General features: G+C 41.2%; 2 protein-coding genes across 4 annotated transcripts; both read left to right on the top strand.

Annotated features, from left to right (window-relative positions):
• The first annotated feature begins 22 nt into the window (after positions 1-22).
• Positions 23-11,625, top strand: map7d2a (MAP7 domain containing 2a). Of its 3 annotated transcripts, none has more exons than XM_029519435.1 (17): positions 23-307; positions 1,725-1,817; positions 2,290-2,376; positions 2,501-2,578; positions 3,164-3,327; positions 3,619-3,715; positions 4,493-4,582; positions 6,201-6,307; positions 6,398-6,513; positions 6,597-6,982; positions 7,060-7,213; positions 7,305-7,458; positions 7,554-7,658; positions 7,789-7,839; positions 8,044-8,071; positions 8,870-9,524; positions 9,644-11,625. In XM_029519435.1, exons 1-17 carry the CDS (start codon positions 271-273, stop codon positions 9,900-9,902), a joined length of 2,661 nt encoding a protein of 886 aa, XP_029375295.1. In that variant the 5' UTR covers positions 23-270; the 3' UTR covers positions 9,903-11,625. The 3 variants fall into 3 exon arrangements, with proteins under 3 accessions (XP_029375295.1, XP_029375294.1, XP_029375296.1); XM_029519434.1 differs by having other exon boundaries at positions 2,290-2,385; XM_029519436.1 differs by lacking the exon at positions 4,493-4,582 and having other exon boundaries at positions 2,290-2,385.
• Positions 11,626-13,055: 1,430 nt separating this feature from the next.
• LOC115054738 (serine/arginine repetitive matrix protein 1) lies at positions 13,056-21,773 on the top strand. The gene is made up of 10 exons (XM_029520093.1): positions 13,056-13,123; positions 14,281-14,339; positions 15,384-16,067; positions 16,412-17,050; positions 19,744-19,859; positions 20,013-20,124; positions 20,267-20,339; positions 20,747-20,818; positions 20,931-21,080; positions 21,178-21,773. Exons 2-9 carry the CDS (start codon positions 14,299-14,301, stop codon positions 21,069-21,071), a joined length of 1,878 nt encoding a protein of 625 aa, XP_029375953.1. The 5' UTR covers positions 13,056-13,123; positions 14,281-14,298; the 3' UTR covers positions 21,072-21,080; positions 21,178-21,773.
• Positions 21,774-22,158: the final 385 nt, after the last annotated feature.

Here is a 22,158-nt window from a genome sequence, read left to right as displayed (position 1 = left end):
CGGATTGTGGTCGAAACTCGGCTGTTTGCGCACCATCTTCTCGGCTCCAGTCCCACCGGGAGCATCTCCCTCTCCCATCCGCCCGTCGGTGCGCCATCCACGGTCTACCTCACGACCTTCAGCCCACTCAGCTGAATGGTGCCCGGGCGTGTGTGTGTCTGCTGAGAGGAAAGAGGAGCGGACAGCGGTGCTGCAGCGGCATCACTGCGGACAGTGTTGGGTGACAGCCCGGCCGCACATCTCAACCGCACCGTGCTCCTGACGGCTACCATGGCCAAAGCAGCCGCACCATCCAGCGCATTACCAGGTGAGACCGAGCTGGATGTGCAGACCACCGGGGCTGAGCGCATCATTGCTCCGGACTCTGTGTTGTTGTTTCTGCGCCGCAGACTCATGAATGACGCAACAGACATTTGCACCGCTTTCTCTGCGCAGTGATGATCTGGCGTCTTTCTTTTTATTCTTGCGCAGGTTATTTTCACTGGACTCAGGTCTGCCCGCTACTGAGATGACCAGACATTTTTTTGTTTCCAATGAATTAATTGTTTGTGTCGCTTGTTTGTTTCTTTATTCGTCTTTTTAATTGCCACGAGATAATCTGAGCCAAACAGAAGAAGAGGTGTCTCTTTGTGTGCCCCTGTACACTCTCATATGTACTGTATGTAGACACCAACATTATAGATTGAAGTCTTTTAAAAGCAGAATATGATTGAGTTTTTTTTGGGTTGACGCGACCCTTTCGGATGAAAGGGTTCAAACTGCGTGGAGAGAGGAAGACTGGAAGACTTTGTGCAGTGGACTATTGTTCTTTTTTAAGCAAAGCAAAATGAAAACCAATCTTTCTCTTCATTGCTTAGTTTTGAACCTTTCACCTTCTGAAAAAAGAGAAAACAAATTAACCGAAAATAAGCTTTTAGTTTTAAGTAAATGTAATTTTGGTGATCAAGCTTATATTTTTATAGTAAAGTAATTTTATGCTATGAAGAGAGTAGCTGTAGAGATAAATAATCGAGATATAGTATGAGCAGCATTCCCCTCAAAGCTGTAAAAGTCATTGTAAATACATCCTTGGCTAATCAGACATGTACTGCCCACATGGCCACTAAAAAAATCATTCAAATATGTTATTATGGAACATGATGACTGTTAAAAGGTAAAAATAATGCCTGATATGTTTAGTCAGCTGAATATAAAAGTTCAGGTTGAATTGAGCTTAATGAAATACAACAGCAGCAGCTCCCATTACTGCCAAACCACATTTAAGTGGGAGCCAGAGTTGTCTGCCAGGTTTCAGTGCACAAAAGCCCCGACTCAAAAGAAAGTGATTCACTCTAAGTAACGTAAGTGACTTTGTGTCATAAACCATTTAACTTTGTAGTTGTTTCCTTCTCCTATGTCCCTATTACATGATAAATTTGTTTGGTATTCATTTAATTTATCACAACTACTATAGTCATTTTAAACATTTGTTTGGCTTTATGTGTTCAATATTTCATAAAAAAAACTGATTTTGAACATTTCTTGCCAATTTAAACATCTTTTTCTCTCTGGGTTCCAGATTGTGTGATGTGTCAATCTCTCTCATCGGTGACGAGCCCACACACACACACACACATTATCACACAGTTTATAACCGTTGTGGGTTAACAAATGGATGTGACAAAAGGATAGATGAATGTGTTAATTAATACCCTGCAAATTATTTTATATGCTTTTTGTGGCAGGTGAAAAGATGACACCACCATCCCTGACACTCCCTCCTGACAAGAGATCTCCAACAAATGGCCACAGCTCTCCGGGCCGAACTGGGAAAGCTAGTGAGTAATCCTCCTCAGCTTCTGTCACGTAATTCACACTTTCCTTGGAGTGGTTTCATCCGGATGAAAATCACTTACTGCAAAACCAGTTGATAAAATCATTTGGAGTATTTATTAATTTCTAGAGGAACATTATAGACATCATAATGGGAGTCTGTGTGCTCTAATATTACAGGAAAAGTGTGTTTCAGAGCAGCAATATAGGCAGCAATAATAAAAGTGACATTCAGCATATGTGGAGTGACTACCACATCAAGGACAGTTTACACCCCTCTCCTGCCTACTGCTGCATTCTGCCTTTGGCATTAGGATGCTTGGCATTTTGCAAGATAATGCACTTAGCACAGGCCAAAGAAATGTTCCCCTCTGGTGGTAAGAAAGCAACGCTGCAGTTTGGCACTGTGGTGCTGATGTCATGCCTCTTTGGAAAAAGCTGAATGTGTTCTGTTTCCCACTATCATGATGATTCCAGCTCCTTCCAACAATGAGAGGAAGCTGCAGATAAATGGACACGCATCCCCCTCACACCTAGCAGCTAACATCAATAACAACCACGCAGGTAAACAAAGTAAGTCTCACTGTTTGCTCCTGATAGATTTCTTTGTCTCTTCCCTTTAATTTGGGTTATTTCCCACTGCATTTGTTTTTCTTCCTCGATGCCTTCATCTTCATTCATCTCTCAGCTGTGGAGGGTTATATGAAGACCGATGACAGGATGCGATTAGCCAAAGAGAGACGAGAGGAGCGGGAAAGAAGTCTGGGTAGGTGATGCCCTGATTTTGTTTGGCACAAGCGCCTGATTTTATGAACTCTGAAGCTCTGAGTTGCCTGTAGTTCTCTGCTCCTCTGCAGCAAAGTTCTTTTGTCCTGATAGTTTCATTGGCCATGTAAAGAGCTTTGCTTGCTATCAGAGGATTCATTTTGAGTTCACTGAGCTTCTGATAAGATGAGCTTTGTCACCTTAGAGAATCTGGCAGCAACTGAGAACAGTCGACAAAAGTAGGTCTCACAGTCACAGTTGATCCTCTGGATACTGCAGTTAAAGTATTGACTCCTTGTAGAGACAAATATTTCTATCCTCATGGTTTAGTCTGTAGGTTGGATTCAAATTTAATTCAGAATAAAATACAAAACCCTTAAATATAGAAATAAGTTAACTATAGCAAGCAACAATTTTTTTTTGTTTTAAAAGTAGTGATGAAATTGTTGTTTCAAAATGGCTTTTACAGTTTTGCATATCCTGGCCTCTTTAAGACACACTCAGGAGTAAAGTGGCAATAACACTGACTCATTAACTCTTATTTTTCCCAAGAACCTGTGTCAAAATATTGTCTTACCTCTCTCAGCGGCCAGAGAACAGCTGATTAGGGAGAAGGAGCGCAGAGCTCGGCTGCAATATGAACGTACAGTGGAGGAACGCTGGAGGCGGCTGGAGGAGCAGCGGCAGAAAGAGGAGCTCCGCAGAGCTGCAGTGGAGGAGAAGAGGAGGCAGCAGCTGGAGGAGGAGAGGGTCAGCCATTTGAAAATGCAGTCATGTGCAGTGATCCAAGCTTATTTTGATTTTTCCCATTTATTTCCTGTAAATTACAGGGGACAGATTTGAGCTTTCCTCTTGTCACTTTATCACTTTTAGTATAAAATGTGTAAATATGACTTTAGGATTATAAGGACAAATTCAAAAGGCTCAATGCCTACAAATACATGAAACATGCCATTATGCTGGACTGTGATGTACAGTATATATGATATTATAAAGAAGGGACAGCATTCAAATAAAAGATATTTCCTCTGTTCACTTCAGGAGCGGTTGGAGGCCCTGATGAAGCGCTCTCTTGAGCGCAGCCTCCAGCTGGAGCAGAGGACCAAACGCTGGAACAGGGGCTGCCCTACAGGAGGAGGTAAGGACGCGTCTTACTGTTGCAAACTAATGTTATTCTGGACACACGGGAGAGTTCCAGATGAATGTGAATGACCTGAAACTGAAGGAAAAATAATTGCTTTCTTTTCTCAGAGGGGCTGCAATTTGCAGTATCTCTGTGAGGTATTGCTATGAAAAGTGTGTATTTGTTTGTGGTTGAGGTATGATTGTATGATTAGTGTTTTCGGGATTTAAATTAGTTTATTCATTTACAGTTTGTTTTCTTTGTGGTGATAAAAGGCAAGTCCCAACATTGTAAACCACAGCATTTTAAGCAGAAATACCATTTCTGCTTACGGTGAGAGTAGTCCCCCAGTAACAGATCCTAGTCAATGTGAGTAAGTCATGGAGACACAGCTGATTGTGTGTGGGTGTGTGTGATCCTTTCTCTTGGCCTTATTATTGCTGACAGCCGGGCTGCTGAACTACGCATGAGCAGAACTCTGTTCCTGGTTTCCCGCAGAGGCAGGATGGAGTTACATACAGTATTTGTGCTGTACTGCTGTCTGTTAAATAAACATATATACACATACATGTAGATATAAATATGATGTAGATATTTTAGATTCTTGGAAAACTGCACGAGCTTTTAATCATGACATAAATGACTTACGGACTGGTGACAGTACAGCACAACCTCCCTGCTGTTATGTGCACTCCTATCCAGGTGTGTACAGCTGGATGAGGTAGTGCTCAGATAAACAGTTCATAATGCTCTGTCTGCTCTGCTCTGCTCTGCTCCGCCTGCTGCCTATAGGTGACAGTGAGAATGCCCCACTCCCTTTCTCTGCTGCCTCCGCCTTTTCCCATGGCATTGCCTACCCCCTTCCTGCTGTCAGCGAATCTGGTAAAGTTAAGCACCCCCTCCCTCCATTGCCTCCCCAATTTATCTCCTCCTCTCCTCATTCAAGAGTAACCACATTTGTGTTGGTTTGTTTTTGGATAAGCTGAAACTACTTTAAACCACAGGAAAACGTGTTGTCTTTCTTTGATGCATGTAAACTAAGACGCTCTGTTGCTCTGGATTATTCATCTTCTTGTGATTTACTGTACACATGCAATAATATGTATGTACTGCAGGCTCAATTATGTTTGCTGTGTTTGTGCTCTGCTGGAATGAGATTTTTGAGTTATCTTTGAACAAAAGAAATGCTCGTAGTGATTATACCAGCACTGGTCAAAACAATGGCTACCACTCTCATCAGACTTTTCAACGTCCCCCGTCATGTCATGAGACAGACTCTGCAGTATGAAAATGACATCAGAATGCAACTCATTGGCAGAAACATTGTCCATGATTAAACACACCGCCATCAGCCACGTATACCTATGTGACATATTTGTTATATTAACCATGTGCTTCCAACATAACACTCTTGATTAGTTGTTCCAGTAATTACAAGCAGGCTTAAGGATACTGGATACAATAAAATTATGTTCAAGACAGGGGATATTATTATTATTATTATTATTATTATTATTATTATTATTATCACAGTGCATAAGGCGCATGAAATCTATTGGAGTTTGAAAATGAACACAGTTAAGCAGTGCTGACTCTTGGTCCATGGATCAGACAGTTTTGGGGATTAATTGCAAATGACCTAGAATATTGAAGTATGTGCACTAAAATAGATGCAGACATCCTACTGAGATGACTGCTCTCTTTAGGGATTACTCTTTGCTGATGGTGACAAATGGATGACAAGTTCCAAGAGTTGGCAAGAAAATATGCTTTCCATGTTTAGCGCTTTTGCTATTGTGATTATGAGTTTGCTGATGGTCTGTGTTGTTGTTGTTGTTGTTGTTGTTATTGTTTTTTTTTTATTATTATTTGTTGTAATTGTGGTCGTGGACCAGTGGGAATTGTTGGTGGAATTAGTGCTCACATCCATAATGTGTGTGATTGTAGCATGTTGCGTTGTAGTATACAAACTCAGGGATTCTTTTGTAAAAATTACCAACTATTGCACAGTGTGACTGTCATATTGGCAGTGGAAAGACAAATGTGTTCAATATTTTACCCTGCCCAGTCAGGCCAAATCTAATGAGAAGAAGCCAGTGTTACAGAGCTGAGTGGGAGTTGATCTCTACAAAGATCATGATATACTATTATCCATTGCTGAAAAAAGTAAATATACACAATTTTAAGTGCTGATTAACATCTGATGTTAAGATATCTTCTCTACATGAGAACTGTAAGTTTGCAGCTTTTCTGTCAAAGCTGATTGCTGCAGTTTCAACGAGAAAAGGGAAACTCTCTCATCAAACATACAGCTTATATTTTTGTACTTTGTATTGCCATATCATTTCTGATATGAGTTTGAAAATGAGTTTGTAAGCTTCAGCTGAATGCAGCACACACTGTCCGGACAAGCCTCCCCTGGCTACTGTATATGTATTCCACTTTCACTTGCTATCTAGCCTCATGTTGTTTGATTAGCATCATGTTTGTCATCATGCAGCACCCTGCAGTCCTCATAGGTCACCTTTCCGCGGCTCCAACAACGCTGCAGATCACAGCAGAACTGGACTTCAGGGAGGCTCTTTGTCCACTCCCAACACCCCCAAGGTGAGTCCTCAGACCTTATAACTAGACAAGCTAACATATCATGTCTTTGAACTTATTGCTTGAATGTCTCATTAAAAACACTAATTACAGAAACAACGGCTGCGCAGAGACAGAAGAACTGCGTCACCAGGTTGTGGATCACCTGTGAGAAGATCCGAATCCCCTGCTAGTCTCACCAAGAACTTGGCTTCCCCAGTTACTTCTAAGTAAGCGTTGATTTAAAAGGTGGGCAGAAGTGGCTGGCATGTGGTATTAGTTATGTCATGCAACTTATTTTATCTGTGTACAGGCTGGCATCTAAGATTCGTGCCCAGTCTCCAAGCAATGCACATCAATACCATAACTCCCCTACAAGACATCATGTGAACATGTCAAGTGACGAGAAAGCAGAAGATAAAAAGCTGGATAAACACAGTGAACAATCCAAAGCTGAGATGTCACTGAACAGGAATATGGTCAATAGCAGCACAAATCCATCCCTACAGACTGAGAAGAATGGGGTTAACACTGAAATCATTAAAACAAGATCATCCAAAGGTGAAACCTCTGATAAGCACCTGAAAGGTGACATGTCTGAAAAAAGACAGTCCCCTGACATTAAGGACCACATGTCTCCCAAAGTGGATTCCTCATTGAAGACACAGAGCAGCGTTGAAGACAGAGACACGAAAAAAGGTGTTTGTTACTTTACTCCACATTTATTTTTAAAAATGTTTAAATGATTCTTACTTCGGTCTTTCTGCGTGTGACAGAAGTAGCACCGTGCACATCCACAGGGAAGGTGGCAGTGGCAGCTGGCACAACAAACGCAGAGGAGGCTACCAGGTTGCTGGCAGAGCGTAGGCGCCAAGCTCGAGCTCAGAAGGAACTAGAACAGAAAAGACGAGAACAAGAAGAAGATGAGAGGTGGTTCACTGATTACATCATCAGCTGGAGATAGAATTAGCTAGAAACTGAAATTCATGGGTTTAAATGTGTGTATGTATTTGCAAATCAGACGAAAGGAGGAGCAGCTAATGAAGAAACTTGCGCAGGAGCAGCAACAGAAAGAGGCTCAACAAGCAAAGCAGAAGGAGAAAAATGAGGAAGAAGGTCACAGGCTGAAGAAAGACGACCAGGAGAGGGAGCTACAGATCCCAATGGACAAAGAGGTCAGAGACTATTATAAATTAGTCTCGAGTGAAATTGTGTCAACTCACTGCTGTCATCAGTCTTGGTCAGAAATATTTCATCTGGATTTTGACAGAGAGAACAAGCCAAAGTCCAGGCTCAGGAGGATGCAGAGCGTCAACGGCAAGACAGAGAACTGCAGACGCAACAGGAAGAGGAGGAAAGACAACTGAGAAAAAAGGTTATTTCAAACCTGCAGAAAGGAGAGTCCAAGCACTCACTGCATGCAGACTGCATGTTGCAAATCAAAATTTTCAATCAAAATTCTGTAATGTTCACATAGTGATTGAATGATGATTTGTTTCTTGCAGAGAATTGAAGAGATCATGAAGAGAACTAGGAAGGGTGAAGCTGACTTGAAGGTACTGTAAGAGACACCTTCTGTTCTCGTACAGACCTGCTTCCTTTAAGCATCCTGCTGATTATGTGATCAAGATTGTTTTTTCTAACATTAATTTATTAAACTTCTGACTTCCTGCTATTATCTTTATTAAATTCTGCTGTTGGTGGTACTTGGGTTTTGTCTCCTGATTAATACAAACATTGACTCGATCATCTCTGCTCAGGAACAGGTGGAGACGAAGTCACCACCAGGTTAGTAGTCACCCAGCGAATACTTGAGTTTGCTTGCTGCCTGCGCTCACCCTGCCCCTCGCTTGCCTTGCAGCTGTTAAAATGCAAACAGGATGTGCGGTTTGTGATCCATTTATTAGCTTCTTTTTAGCATGCACTGCAGAGATCTTTTTTATGAGTTGGCTTGTATGAAATCTCGCAAGGGGATGATGGCAATCTCTTTACAGTATCCTTATTACTGTCTTGTTATCCCATAATGCTGATGCTTTGGTTTTGGCTGTTTAGAATGATGAACAGCAATGTTCCTTGTCTATATCAACTTCAGTTGGTCTAACAGAAATGAATCTTGCATTGTTATATTGTTTGTCCTTTAGTGGGCATCAAAAACCCTTTTGGTGGCTATTTTGTGGAAATAGGAGTAGCAGCCAAGGACTATACTTCTGGTGCTGATAAGGCACCATGGGAGCTGGCTGTAAAATTAGCTGCTCTTGAAAATGCCCTTGGAAGAATTACTTGGTACTCTCCCTGTAGGAGACTTCTATGTAAAGTATGAACAAACACTCTATTTGAACTTCCCTGTGTTAACTCTCTACTCATTTGTGTACAGAGTTGAGCCAATGCTCTTATTTGGTATCATTTGTGTCACACATTCGCCGATGCAAAATAAAACAATGGTGACACTTTGCCAGGGTCAGCAGGAGTACACTCAAGTTGAATCTTAATTTGGGACAAAATTACAGTTGTGTGACATTCAGGACATTCCAGACATAACTGGACATTCCAGATAAAGTGAAACCCATTTTTTCTTACTCTCTCCAGGGGATGTAAAGACTGTTCAAACTATTGCTCAGGTGAACCAGCAACCATCCAAAAATATTGAGTTTCAGGTTAAAGAGCAGGTCACAATCCAGGTCGATAAGAAGGATTGTGTAAAAACAGAAGCAGCAGCAGCAAAGATGGAAAGTCAGAAGAGTGTGCAAATCAAAAACAACACTCCAGTGACATCATCGTTCAGTGTTCCTGATAAGACATTGAACACTAACAAAAGTGATGAGCTCAATAAAGAAACCCAAGCCAGTGTCCTCAAGCAGAAGGAGAGAGAAGTGGAAGTAAATGTAATCAAGCAGCACAAAGCAAACGTTAAAGCCACAGACCAAATGAACAACAAAGAGTCAACTAAGTCAAAAGCAGACGCCAAAGCCGACCAAAAGGAGGGTGCTGTGATGAATGGAGGAGTGAAGGACAAAGGAAGTGCCCTGAAGAGCAGCCACCTAACTGATGACAAAAGCAAACTACAAAACCTGAATACGTCAGCCACTGTGGAGAAGGTTAAACAAGGACCTCAGGTGGAGGTCATTAGAGCCTCAGTGACACCCCCACCTGTGGGACACCTATCACCACCGATCATTAAGCTGGAGCCACTAGATGTAAAGGGGCCTGGGTCATGTGATGGGGTGCAGTCCATGGAGGTCAGGTGAGTCATCAGTTAACCTTTATTATTCTGAGCTGAGACAAGTTGATTTGACGTTTCCATAAATCTGCACAAGGACCAGAATGTTACAAGTAACCGCTGTTTTAATTGTTATACTTCAGCCCAGCTTCAAAAGAAGAACTGATTTCAATCCCTGAATTCTCACCAGTCAATGAAGTCCAGCTCAGTAGCATGAGTCATACCCGAGCCCTAGAAGATCTGATGGACCTGACAGGCAGCATCGCCTACCCAAAACTGTCCTCTGATGTCAACGTAGGCAACTGCAACAATAATCTCATTGATGGTGTTGTTAGTGCCATATCAGACTCAAAGATTATTGGGATGAAATCTTCATCCTCAAATAAACTTAGCATCCAGTAGCCCCTTAGTCTTTCTCTTTCTTCACAGGTATGCCACATTTTGAGTGTGTGCCCCTGTGTTGATAAATTTATGGGAATAGAGCCATAGAGATTGACTTCAATAAAACTGTAAACTGTGACTTGCAATATGAACAAATTTTCTCATATATTATAATCACATAGCAAGTGACAATTGACAACATGGGTCAGAGACTGTGTTTGATTATTTGCTGAAATCTATGTAATATGAGCACATGACAGTGATCAAAGGCGTGTCTAGATATGTCAAATAATTACAATAAATGATAGATATTTAGCAAACATGCTATTGCTAATGTACAGTAGCGTGGTAAGAAATCTTAATACTCCTTGCACAGACCCATAACTGGTCCAAGTTCAGCTCCGTTTCTGGTACTATAGCCTCCTCATCCATAAGTGCATTTGTATCACAGGCTTTCTGTTTTCCCTGTAATGAATTCAGTGTTGGAAGGCATCACTTCATTTAGATGAAAGCCCAATTGTAATATGTCAAAAATTCTCTTCCTGCATGTACAGATAATTCATTTAGCTGGAAGGTAGTGGGTTTAAAGTTAGGTCTGATTGTAAGATTATCAATGCACATTTTCTGCTCTTGGAAATGAGATTATTCCATTTATTCTTTTTTTTTTTTTTTTTTAACTTACTTGGACTGGGTTTTTCCAACCGCATGTAAGTGAGAAAGAAGTTCAAGCTGGCAACTTGAATGTTATTACGCATAATAAAAATCATTGTATCAACAGAAACAATGGTAGATTGCTACATAGTGAGTCATTAACTTGGACTTTTGGGAAAATATATAAGAAATGCATATATTAAAGTGTATTTCAATGGCAAGACATCTTGCTTTTTTCCAATCATTCTATTGATTAACATGTAAAATACTAAGAGCTCAGCAACTTCAACGTCTTATCATTTAAAATGTTTTCTGTGAGGGTTTTTCTTGGCACAAAGCTAATGGATGCATTAATCTATCAAACATAGAGCACCGTTCTTAGGCTTGGATGAATGGGTATCGACTACACTGCACTGGTGCAGGGATATCTGCTGAGCAACCAAACTACAAATATCCCCTGTAGCTACTGAGATGCTGTTTGCTGTACTTTTTCTAAGTCTAACATGTTGCACCCTGTGGTTGTATGGGAATAATATCCCATTACTTACCGTTGAGCGATTCATAAAATTATTAAAAACTGCAATGTTTCCTTTTATGTGTCATGTTTAAATGTAATTTCAGTGGAGCTGCTTAGTGGGGGACTGGTCAGTACTTTATTTTACAGTCCTCTGGTTGCTGAAGTTTATCCTTTCTGTTTGAACGCTGGACTTGTTGTATGTGTCCTGGTATACTTGAACCTTGATTTGAAACACATAATTTCCGTCATGCTGCAAACAATTATACCAACAGCTTGTACGCATTAGCCTGTTACTGTATGAAGTGAGACTGTTTCTCGGACAGGGCATAGCCTACCAAGACTTTATGGATTGTCTTGAATAAACTAGCCATGTAGTAACATATAACATTTAAAAGATAGGATTTTCTGGATATTTTACAAAGTAGATTCAACAGATGCTCCACATCTTTGCAAATAGGACTCATCTGATGGAGAGCAAATGAGTAATGAAGTAATTAATACAACCACTTCCAAAAGTATTCAAAGCTACTCGTACCCTTTTCTCCAGGCACTCTAACAGCCAGATTAACTCTTTAAGTCGTGTAATTTCTGTATATATTGTGCATGGTTAGCATGGTCATGATAATGTTATCCGAAACAATAAAATTCATAAAAGGGAATTCTGTTTTGTGTTGTGCTCTCTTCTTGGTGTGTGAATATGTCATTGTGCTATTAAACAGACAACCCTGATAAATGATGATGACATTAGCATTACAGGCATTACAAACATAAAAAGAGGTTTAGGACTGGGTTTTCTAGTGCATAGAAGAAGAAAGAAATCAGATTGTGTGATCTGTGAGCTGGCCACTTTGAAATAAAGAGGATTCAGTAGACTCCGATGTTTGATCAAGGAAAAAGAAGATGAGCAACTTATTGATTGATTGATGATTGTATTGAACCCTTACAGAGCTTGCTATAGGTACAAATAGGGCCAAACCATAGATACCTACAGATTCTACTGAGTGCCAATTAATAAATATGAACCTATGTTGCCTAAGATATGTAGTAGTGTGGTATAGATGAAAAACCTTCTCTCCAAGAAGGAAGACTTGTGACCATGCAGGAGCACCTGAATTGTGACACTTTACTTCTCTTCAACCTGGGACTCATTTGATCCTGTTGCTATACAGAAGCATTAGCTTTGTGATCTTGGGCCCATATGGGCATACTTACATTGTTAAATAAATAAATACACAATGCAGGTCCTAATGGACAGACAGAGGGCAGACAGCTGGTTTGAGTGGACACAGAGAGGACAGGCAGAGGGCAGACAGCTGGTCTGAGTGGACACAGAGTGGACACAGAGAGGACAGGCAGAGGGCAGACAGCTGGTCTGAGTGGACACAGAGTGGACACAGAGAGGACAGACAGAGGGCAGACAGCAGGTCTGCGTGGACAGACGGAGGGTAGACAGCTGGTCTGAGTGGACACAGAGAAGACAGACCGCAGGCCTTAGTGGACAGACGGAGGGCAGACAGCTGGTCTGAGTGGACACAGAGTAGACACAGAGAGGACAGACAGAGGGCAGACAGCTGGTCTGGGTGGACACAGAGAGGACAGACAGAGGGCAGACAGCTGGTCTAAGTGGACACAGAGTGGACAGACAAAGAGCAGACAGCTGGTCTAAGTGGACACAGAGTGGACACAGAGAGGACAGACAGAGGGCAGACAGCTAGTCTGGGTGGACACAGAGAGGACAGACAGAGGGCAGACAGCTGGTCTAAGTGGACACAGAGAGGACAGACAGAGGGCAGACAGCTGGTCTAAGTGGACACAGAGAGGACAGACAGAGGGCAGACAGCTGGTCTGAGTGGACACAGAGAGGACAAACAAAGGGCAGACAGCTGGTCTAAGTGGACACAGAGTGGACACAGAGAGGACAGACAGAGGGCAGACGGTCTCCCTGCACTCTGAGCATGCGCAGTCCTCCCTCCGGACAGCAGGGGGCGGTGAAGAGTCCGGAGGTCAGCCGAAGAAGAGCAGCTAATCTGTGTCGCAGTCGCTCTTATCTTCGCCTCCGTCGACGGCCGTTTTGGTAAGTAATTAGTCTTTTAAAATTGTGGATGTGGTCGGATAAATTTGACTTTTTGCCATTTATTCATCACTAAGATGTCCCGCTAACCAAATTGTTGTAGGAGCAGCTTTACAAACCAGCATAACAGTCGGCTAGTTAGCTCAGCTTGAACTGGTCTGGTTAGCTCGGCCTGAATTAGCGTGTCTGTGTTACTAAATATAAACCAAGGCCAGGCACTAAAGCAGCTGGTGTGTGTGTGTGTGTGTGTGTGTGTGTGTGTGTGTGTGTGTGTGTGTGTGTGTGTGTGTGTGTGTGTGTGTGTGTGTGTGTGTGTGTGTGTGTGTGTGTGTGTGTGTGTGTGTGTCGCTCTCCTATAAATTGGAGACCGATCAGAGCTGAAACCGAAGCCTCGGCCTCCCATGACGGCCTTCTTACAGAGCCGTGTCTGGTTACTGCTGGCTAACTTAGATAACCCACTGAGGACAGATACAACTATTTGAGTGGTTTTCTTTTTTAAGGCTGAAGTCAATAGAAAATGGCGTGTCCCCTGTACAGTGAAGACTTTCCAAATAATTGACAGATCGCTGTTCTACAGTACCAGATGTTATTTTTATCTGAGACACGACTGATTAAATTAAACCCGATTGATCTTGTTATCCCTGCTGAGTTCATGCTTTTCTTTTCTCTTTGTGCCATTTCTTGGCGTTTTGATCATTTGATTAATTCACAATTAAAATTTTCTACTTCTAATGTATAGTAATATAAAATATTCCAGATTCCGATTTTATATTATTTTTTTTAAATACTTTTAAGGATAATCCATTGCCATTTACTGTTAAAGTTAAACGTTTAAACTGCATTTTAACATGTATTATTATTACCGTTATTGTTGATTAAAATATAAAAGGGCTTTTGCATGGATGCATCATAGTTTGAGATTTATGGTGGCATTTTCATAGACATTGGCAGATATAAACTAATGTTTAAGCTTTAAACTTTTACTAAACAGACAAGGTAAATAAGAACAGTTAGAGAAACTGACTCACTAAAAACACAAGAACAACACAAGTACATATTTAACGCCTGGTCATGTGCCTCATCTATGTAGTGTAGGCAGGCAAATAGTGTATTCTTTAAAGTCTTATGTGAACTGAGTATGGCTTCTTGTTTATCCATAGATTTGTTCATTTCCAAAGATGGTCCGACCACACTTTGGACCACCACGCATACGGCCCAGGTAATGTCATTTGATATCCCTTATCTGCCAATAATTTTATTTACTTTAAATTATTATTATAATTTTTTTTTTTTTTTTTTTCGTTGTGACGAAATTTAATTTAGCAACAATATAATGGCAATAACCTGTTCTACCAGTAAACTGTAAATTGCTAACTGGAGAATTATCACACATGAAGGGCAATACCTTTGTGGCAAGATGTGACCTGTCTGGCATTTCATAGCATTGTTGCAGTGAACTAATTAAATGCTTACATTTTTTAAAGGTTTCCACCACTGAATAAGGTCACATAAGGTCCAATGCTAGAACAAGTGATTACTTTAGCGTGCGTTGAATTTTGTGGGAGTTTGTCTCTAAATGAGGATGTAAGAGATGACTGTGTTAACAGAATTGTTTCTATGATTAAGATATTTTTTATTATATCTGTGGAGATGTCCTGACATATTTGTCATGTTGCCTGTGGAGTATGCTACACGTGCATAACAAAGCTTACAAACTGTAGTTTTCTTATCGATAATGTGAAAGTTATGTCTGGGGGAAAGAAAAATTTTCCATACTTATGATTTCAAGAGAGGATTCAGTTAATTTTCTATATCAGCAATTGCCACAGTGTCTTATAACTAGCTGCAGATTCAGGTTAGAGGAGGCCACGTTGACTTGCCACACCTCAACACATATATATATTTTTCCCCTCTTGACGCACCTGCGAGAAGTCATATTGGGGGTGTGGCTACATCCTTGATTCCACCTTTGATATCTAAGGTTGAAATTGTGATGTAATTTCTTCTGACATCCAATATGCAATCAAAATTGTGGCACCCCTATTGATTTCTGACATTTTATAGTTTTGTTTTTCTGTGTGCACTTGCCACTTAAATACTGCAGGTTCTGATACTTGGATGTTATCTTCATGGTTGTTAAGCCATTTGTTCTGTGTAATAATAATTATAAAATACCTATACTGCTTGTTGTTTCTCAAAATGAACTTATCAAAAGTAGCAAATATTGTAATTTCCCTTTCTCTGCTCTTCATGTGTCCTACAGACCCTATGGAGATGGTCATAGCGTTGCGCCAAGTGATGGGAATTACAACCCCAACCACAAAAATCGAAAAGACGCACAAGGCTACACAGTAAAGAGCCCTTTCCACTGGAGAGAATCCAGAGGCAGAGGAAGACCCCCAGTTGTAAAGAGAGTCCCCCTGATGGGAGAGCAAAGGGAGCCACGTTTTAATCACTGGAGGTCTCCAAATCCGGATTCCTTTCAACCTTACCCTCCAAAAATGGAACCACGTCATAACCAGAGGAGGCCTTCACCATCTAGGCCAAGCCGCTCCCCCCATGGTCAGCATCAGTCATCCTCACGCAGCCCTGGACAAAGTTCCCCAGGCCATAGAGGCCCACCTTTCCATGGCCACCCCCCAGGCCATAGGTCACCCTCCCCAAGACATTTTCGTAGTCTGCCAGGTGATAGGAGGCCAGGTTCTACACAAGCATACCAGGGGTCATATAGAGGCCCCAAAAGGCAGCCAGCTTCGCCCCATCAGGAGCAGCGCAGTCAGGATCCTCGTGGGACGTACAGGGAAAGGCCATATGAGCACTCAGGTCATGGCATGAAGCGGTGGAATGAAGCGGGAGCATTCTGTCATCCACACAATGGAGACCACCGGCCCTCTGGGTCACAGAGGAGCCCTAGAGAGATGCATGGGAGAGGCCCATGTCCAGAGAGGTACAAGAATGAAGCAGCAATCCCAGCTGGGTAAAATTATGGAGGAGGCCTGAAGCTGGCCCAGTCCTCCCACTCACAGGGGTCATATTGATAACCTCTACTCTGCCCCAACCCATAGTTGTTAGTGGGGAATAATGGGGGTCTGATGTAAATGTGGTTTCACCTGCCATCTGTAATTACATCTGTAATTACTCAGTGAAAATGTTCTTCTGCTGCCTGTTTCATTCTGTCATGGCATTATAAAGGGGCTGCATTAAGATAAAAGTTAAAAGTTCCGCCTCCCACTTAACATGGCAATGGATCTATCATTGTAATGATTTCTCTATTGTTTGATGGATATGCAGGTGGTCATCTGAGCAAGAGTCCAGGCGGCAGCGGGGTCCAGTTGACAGGCAAGGCAGCAGATCCCACAGTAGAGAGAGGGCACAAGATGTCCCTCACCTGCCCCCTTTCAGATCCCCCTCATGGAAAGGAGGTCCATCACAATCATCATCGTACCACAGAAGCCCACAAGAGAGGCAAGTGGCAGGACCCCGCAAGAGGAGGATGTCTGACATCAGCATGCCCCCCTCGGACCTGGCACTGGAGCATGGCAATCCAAAATATTCCAGGAGAGAGAGACCCATGCTCCTCAGCATTCCCAGGCCATTTGGTGGTAAACCTTTGTCTCTTAGGGATAAAAGTTACCTTCTTAAGAACCGACACATCAGAGCAGAGTCTCTCATGAGACTCAGAATACCTCCATCAGTGAGACCCAGGCCTCGCTTGGGCGACACCACTTCACCGGGAAACATCAGTTCAGTTCTTGCTATCAGGAAGAAACGTTTCCAGTCAAATCCAGTTCCTTTAAAAAATCTGGAACCAAGGAGAGAAGAACCGCAACAGTCACCCCCCAGTGAAGAAGGCAATGACAGCAAGTCTTCAAGAGACTCTGACACAAGCAAAGAACAGGTGGAGTCCCGTCGGTCCTTGAACAAACACAGGTATGGTATATTCCTTGTAGCACTGTTCGCAGGGGCTTGATGATGATTAGGAGGTCAAGACACAATGTCTCAATGTGAAGGGGGTGCCAGCTGTGGAAAATGGAGATGTCGTGCTGGGCTAAATGGGCAACACTGATTCAGTTGATGCAAAGCTTCAAACCTTCTGAAAGGCCTCCCTGTCTATGTGCTGCCTATGATGCAAAATGTCTTCCTATCAAGTTGGCTGAGGAGAAAGTGCTGAGTTGCACAGCATATCACTAAAGGCAGTCTGTTTTTAAAACCTTGGCAAATGTTTAATGCACTTTTATGAGGGGAGTGGAAAATTTTGTTGATGTTTGCTGTTTAAGGATTCCTCAGTGAGTCACCACTGAGTCCCTTAAGAACGAAAGAAATGGTCTCCAGCATTTTGGGACGACCCCGCTGTCCTTGGTAGAAAACAAAAGCAAACCTGAGGTTACAGCATTTCCTATAAAGCAGCATATCCATATACATAATATAAGGACAAGGAGAAGACTGCACTAAAAAAGGCCTAAGCTGGAATTGCCATACTGTACCTCTTAAAAGACAACATGTCAGCGATACGTGGACCATGGGAAAGAAATGGATGAAATGGAAGTCCAAAGCTGAATGGAGATTGTTTAAAGCGTTAACAAAAACATGGGATTGGAAAGTTAAAAACAAAACTAGTGTTAAGTATGGCACTTTGGTCTAATCTCAACATGTTCAAGATGGATGATGAAGAGGAAGAGAGCATGAGTTTTGCTGATAAACTTCTAAACAAGTCATGCAGAGATTGACATTTCCAACATTGCTGTGCTCACCAAATTACCAATGATTAAATCTCTTCAGTAAGTTCCTCTGTGGTTATAGAATTGAAATAGCTTAAACAGATCAACACAGAGAGCTAAGAGCACATCAGTCACAGGAAGTGTTATCACATTCATCGGATGCATATCTGTGTACACATTTGCTATAGATGTAGAAATCCCTGATTTGTCTTTTACACCGAAGTGGAAATTGGATTCTCATCTGAATAGAACACATTGGTGCGACACCAACTGAAGTGTGAAACGTTGCATCAATAATTGAAGAGGATCTCAACTGATACTACTTGCATTTCATACAATGCATCTTAAATACTGGAGTTATGAGCCTTACGGCAGTCATAAAAACTTTACAGAAGCTTTGAGACCGTTTCTAATATTAACAACACTCTTAAAATGGAGATTTTCTTGAAGCGTTTTGATGAACGACACCAAGGGTGATTCAGTCAACCCAGAGACACTTGAGATACTAGATGGCCACTTCAGTGTCACCCCTGAAACATATTGGCATTGATGTGTCATTTGAAATTGCTGGAAAGAGGTTATGTATGAAGTGGCTGAGAACTCAGCTGAAGTTCTGAGAGTCTGAAAAGATTGAAAAAGGAACCACAAGTGGATAAACAAAGCATCTTAAATGAATGGATTTATAGTATACAAGGCCAAAATGAGAGGACAGATTGCAATCAAACCACCACCATCACCATCAGTCTGCTTTTTGCCAACGTGATATTCAAATCGGTGAAATCATTTTGACTGGACTTGGGTCAGCATGTTCTGTGGTCAGTTCTAATCTGACATGTGACCAAAATATAATGAAGGTCTTCGAAATGTGTAGTAGGTGATCTACAAGGCTAATGCATCTTAAATCCAAGTCTAATCCAAATCTGTGCGCCATTCAGTGAAGACATTGCCTCGTGATGGAACAAACATCTCTTCAAATTCATTTTTGCTATTTCGTCTCTCACTGTAATTGATACTACACAAGAAGAAAACAGCAATACTCTAGCTTCCTGCATTTTTTTTTTTTTTTAACTGCAGAACCAATCAGATGCTCATACATGTTAACTTCGTGCCTTTTCCTGAGTCATACCTAACAGCCACAATAGTACAGGAGAGCTAAAGGACTAGAAATCTCACTTGAGGGTTGTGCAAAGTGCTTGGAAAATCACATATTGACCTGGACTTGTCTGTGGACAAACACTGGATCATCTCTTAATACCACCATGCAGCTTTGGAGAAGAAGCTGACATTATCCCCTGCCTTTATGTGTTCAGCCATTCTATTCCAATCTACAGAAGTCTGGGTTACTCAATCCTCCATTTTCTTTCTTCTGATGTGAAACCCTTTAATGCTGTAAATGATGGAAGACGATTAAAGGAAAAATTAAGAATGACATGATAAAAACCACTGAACTCAACAAAGGCAATGTCCTGCGCTTCTGAGGGAGGGATGATAGAAGATTCAGTGATGTGATCTAAACCGATATCTTAAAAAGTCCTACCCAAGATTTCCCTGCTCTAACAATCACTGAGTAAATGAAGAGAGCTCAGATTGATTCAGGGTACAAAAATAGGAGTAAAGGAGCATGGACATGCCATGGTTTTTGTAAGTACCCATGTGTGATGCGTGGCTTTATGATCATTTATCTGCCTGCAAAACAATGCTGTTGCTTACTGGTTTAAATTGGACTTCCTTTAAGAGTTGACAGGTTTTACGTTTGTTTTATGTGCTCGTTTCTTTGAACAGTAATAACTTGAATGACATGTTAATGTATCCAACTTCACAATCAAGATGTTTGTACACTGACAAACCTGATGCTGTGTCATTGTAGGAATGTCCTTAACACGGCCTGTGTGACTTTCTCCACAGATCTTCTCCCATAGAGAAACGGGACCTTGTTGTACTTTCTCATTGGCCCCCCAGGCCGAGCTCATCCTCCAAGGATGACTCACCTCCAAAAGACTGCAGCCCAAAATCAAAGACAGGTAGATAAACTCATTTTTGTCTACTGCAATAAAAATTATTTTACGGTGCATTTTCTTTTGGATATCTTAATTTCATATGTCTTGCTGTTTTGGCTGTGTTTAGTTTTAATGCTTTAAGTTGCAACTACAGATTTTGGTGTCTGTTTTATTTAGAACGGAGTTCAGATGCTGATGTCACATCCAACAACAGACTCTCAAAGACTGATGATTCCAGATCAGCAATTGAAGACAGAAAACGGGGACATTTGGATAAGAGGATTTTCAGGTTAGATTCTTTTTAGGCTGTAGTTTTAAAGGAAGGTTCTTGTTCATTAGAAAGTCCAGTGTTCACCATATGTGAGCTCTTAGGTATATGTCAGCAGTTTTCTATTTCTGATCTTATCTCTCATTTGTTTATTTTTTTACAGGCCATTCAATGTGATGCAGGACACCTACAGATCTGGGAGACCCTTCAGGAGACCAGGACTAGGACCCATGCAGGTCAGTGAAATGCTCACTGTGTTTGACTGTGGAGAGTTTTTATGCAGTTGATTACTGAAAAATCACAGTGGTTAAATGTTTCATCTTATTCAAATGTTTCATAAAATAGAATAGAAGCTAAAGAAAAATAAATTAAACCACAGATAGAGGTAGAAATGCCAAATAGCATTTCAGAATTTCAACATATAGGGGTGCAAAAATTACACCCTTTTCATGTTCTCAAATATTGCAGCTTTTCTTTTTTTGCAGCAGCAGCAGCAGCAGAACACTGCTCTGTGTAACTACAAAGTACATATGCTGGTGATTTCTACATTTTGATTTTTGCACACTGTACTTCTGGTTGGCTTTATGTTAAATGTGTTGTGAATAAATAAGGATAACTTCTTTTTCACTGTTGTATTTTACAGAGACCAAAGTTCATTGGCGGTCCGAGGAGACCAGGTCCTGAGATGTCCGGAAATATAAGACGACCACTCATGGTAAGAACAACCTTTTCCGACTCATCACTTGACTTTTTAAGGGAAATATTTTTTTTAATGGTTTTCTCATTGAATACTCTTTGGATTTTTTTTTTTTTTTGTGCTTTTCAAGGAGAGCCTAGTGCCACGTCCTTTCCCAAATCAGAGGCCAGTGTTCAGAAAAAGTTACAGTATCATGTCTAAGTACCGAAACATGCGAGTGATGCGCCAGCGTGTGCCGTACAACCGAGGACCGAACCAACAACGCTGGTAATGATCGCTGGTAAGAAAGTTCAGCAATGTATTTTCAGCTGACACCAAACCATCAGTAGTGTTGTCTTCTAATTGTGGTAAAGTAAATTTTGTCTGTATGTGCACAGGTTTCTGATTCAACAGATGCAACACTGGAACACATGAGAAGATCTCAAGATCTTTTCTGCTGGGTGGTCTGCACAAATGTCCCTCATTACAATCCCTACCTGCCTGTATATTATGGAAGTGTTGTTGCTTACATTTGTTTTCTGGTGCTTCAGTTGTATCTTTGAAGTAACACAGTGCTTTATTATAGGGTATTTATGACATATACCATTATATTTTACTGCCAGCATTTTTCTGGTGTATTTTGATTTGGGGGTTGTTGCTTATGATCTTCACACTCTTGATTTTACTTCAGTAGTCTTGAAATGATTTTGTTTGTTTACTAGAATCAATGTCAGGCTTAAGCTTAAATTTCTTTACTTTATGTCCCCGTTTTGTTTTTTGACTGTACACATACAATGTCCTGTTTGAGTAATTATTGGCTTTTTGATTAGAAACGATGACTTTTCAACTGACACTTAGCCACTACTTATAAAAGTTGTTTAATCATCTTCAATTTACTGTTTGAGACTTGAAGTAAAATTTGATTTAAGCTGTATATGAGCATTGTTTTTGTTATGTAGATTTGTACAGCAAATAGATTCAAGTCATTACTTGTGCTGTTTTCTCTTTTCTTTTTTTTAACACAAACTTCAACAATCCAGTTTCTTTAACTCACTTGTCAACCATTTTTATGCCTTCACATCAGTAACAGCCCTGGCACAAGTGCTTCCTTGTTCTCAATTAATGGGTGAAAATTGACGGTCAATGGTCAGTGTAACCATTCAGTGTCCTTAGCCAACACAAAACACATTAAAATATTCTTGATCTAGTCTTTATTGTATACAGTATGACTCTGGGCAGACATGGATTCACATGATTGCCGCGAGGATACAAGCTTTGAAGTGGTACTTCTTAGCCTCAAATTTGACATGTATGACAGTAATTTCAGTTTTTGTGTGCAGTACCTACACTGATTGGACTCCACCTCCAGAAGTTTGGTG

This window comes from Echeneis naucrates, chromosome 14, assembly GCF_900963305.1.
Source record: "Echeneis naucrates chromosome 14, fEcheNa1.1, whole genome shotgun sequence".
In the NCBI taxonomy this organism is placed as follows: domain Eukaryota; kingdom Metazoa; phylum Chordata; class Actinopteri; order Carangiformes; family Echeneidae; genus Echeneis; species Echeneis naucrates.
The sequence above is the reverse complement of the archived record's forward strand: the minus strand, read 5'-3'. Positions and strand labels throughout refer to the sequence as shown.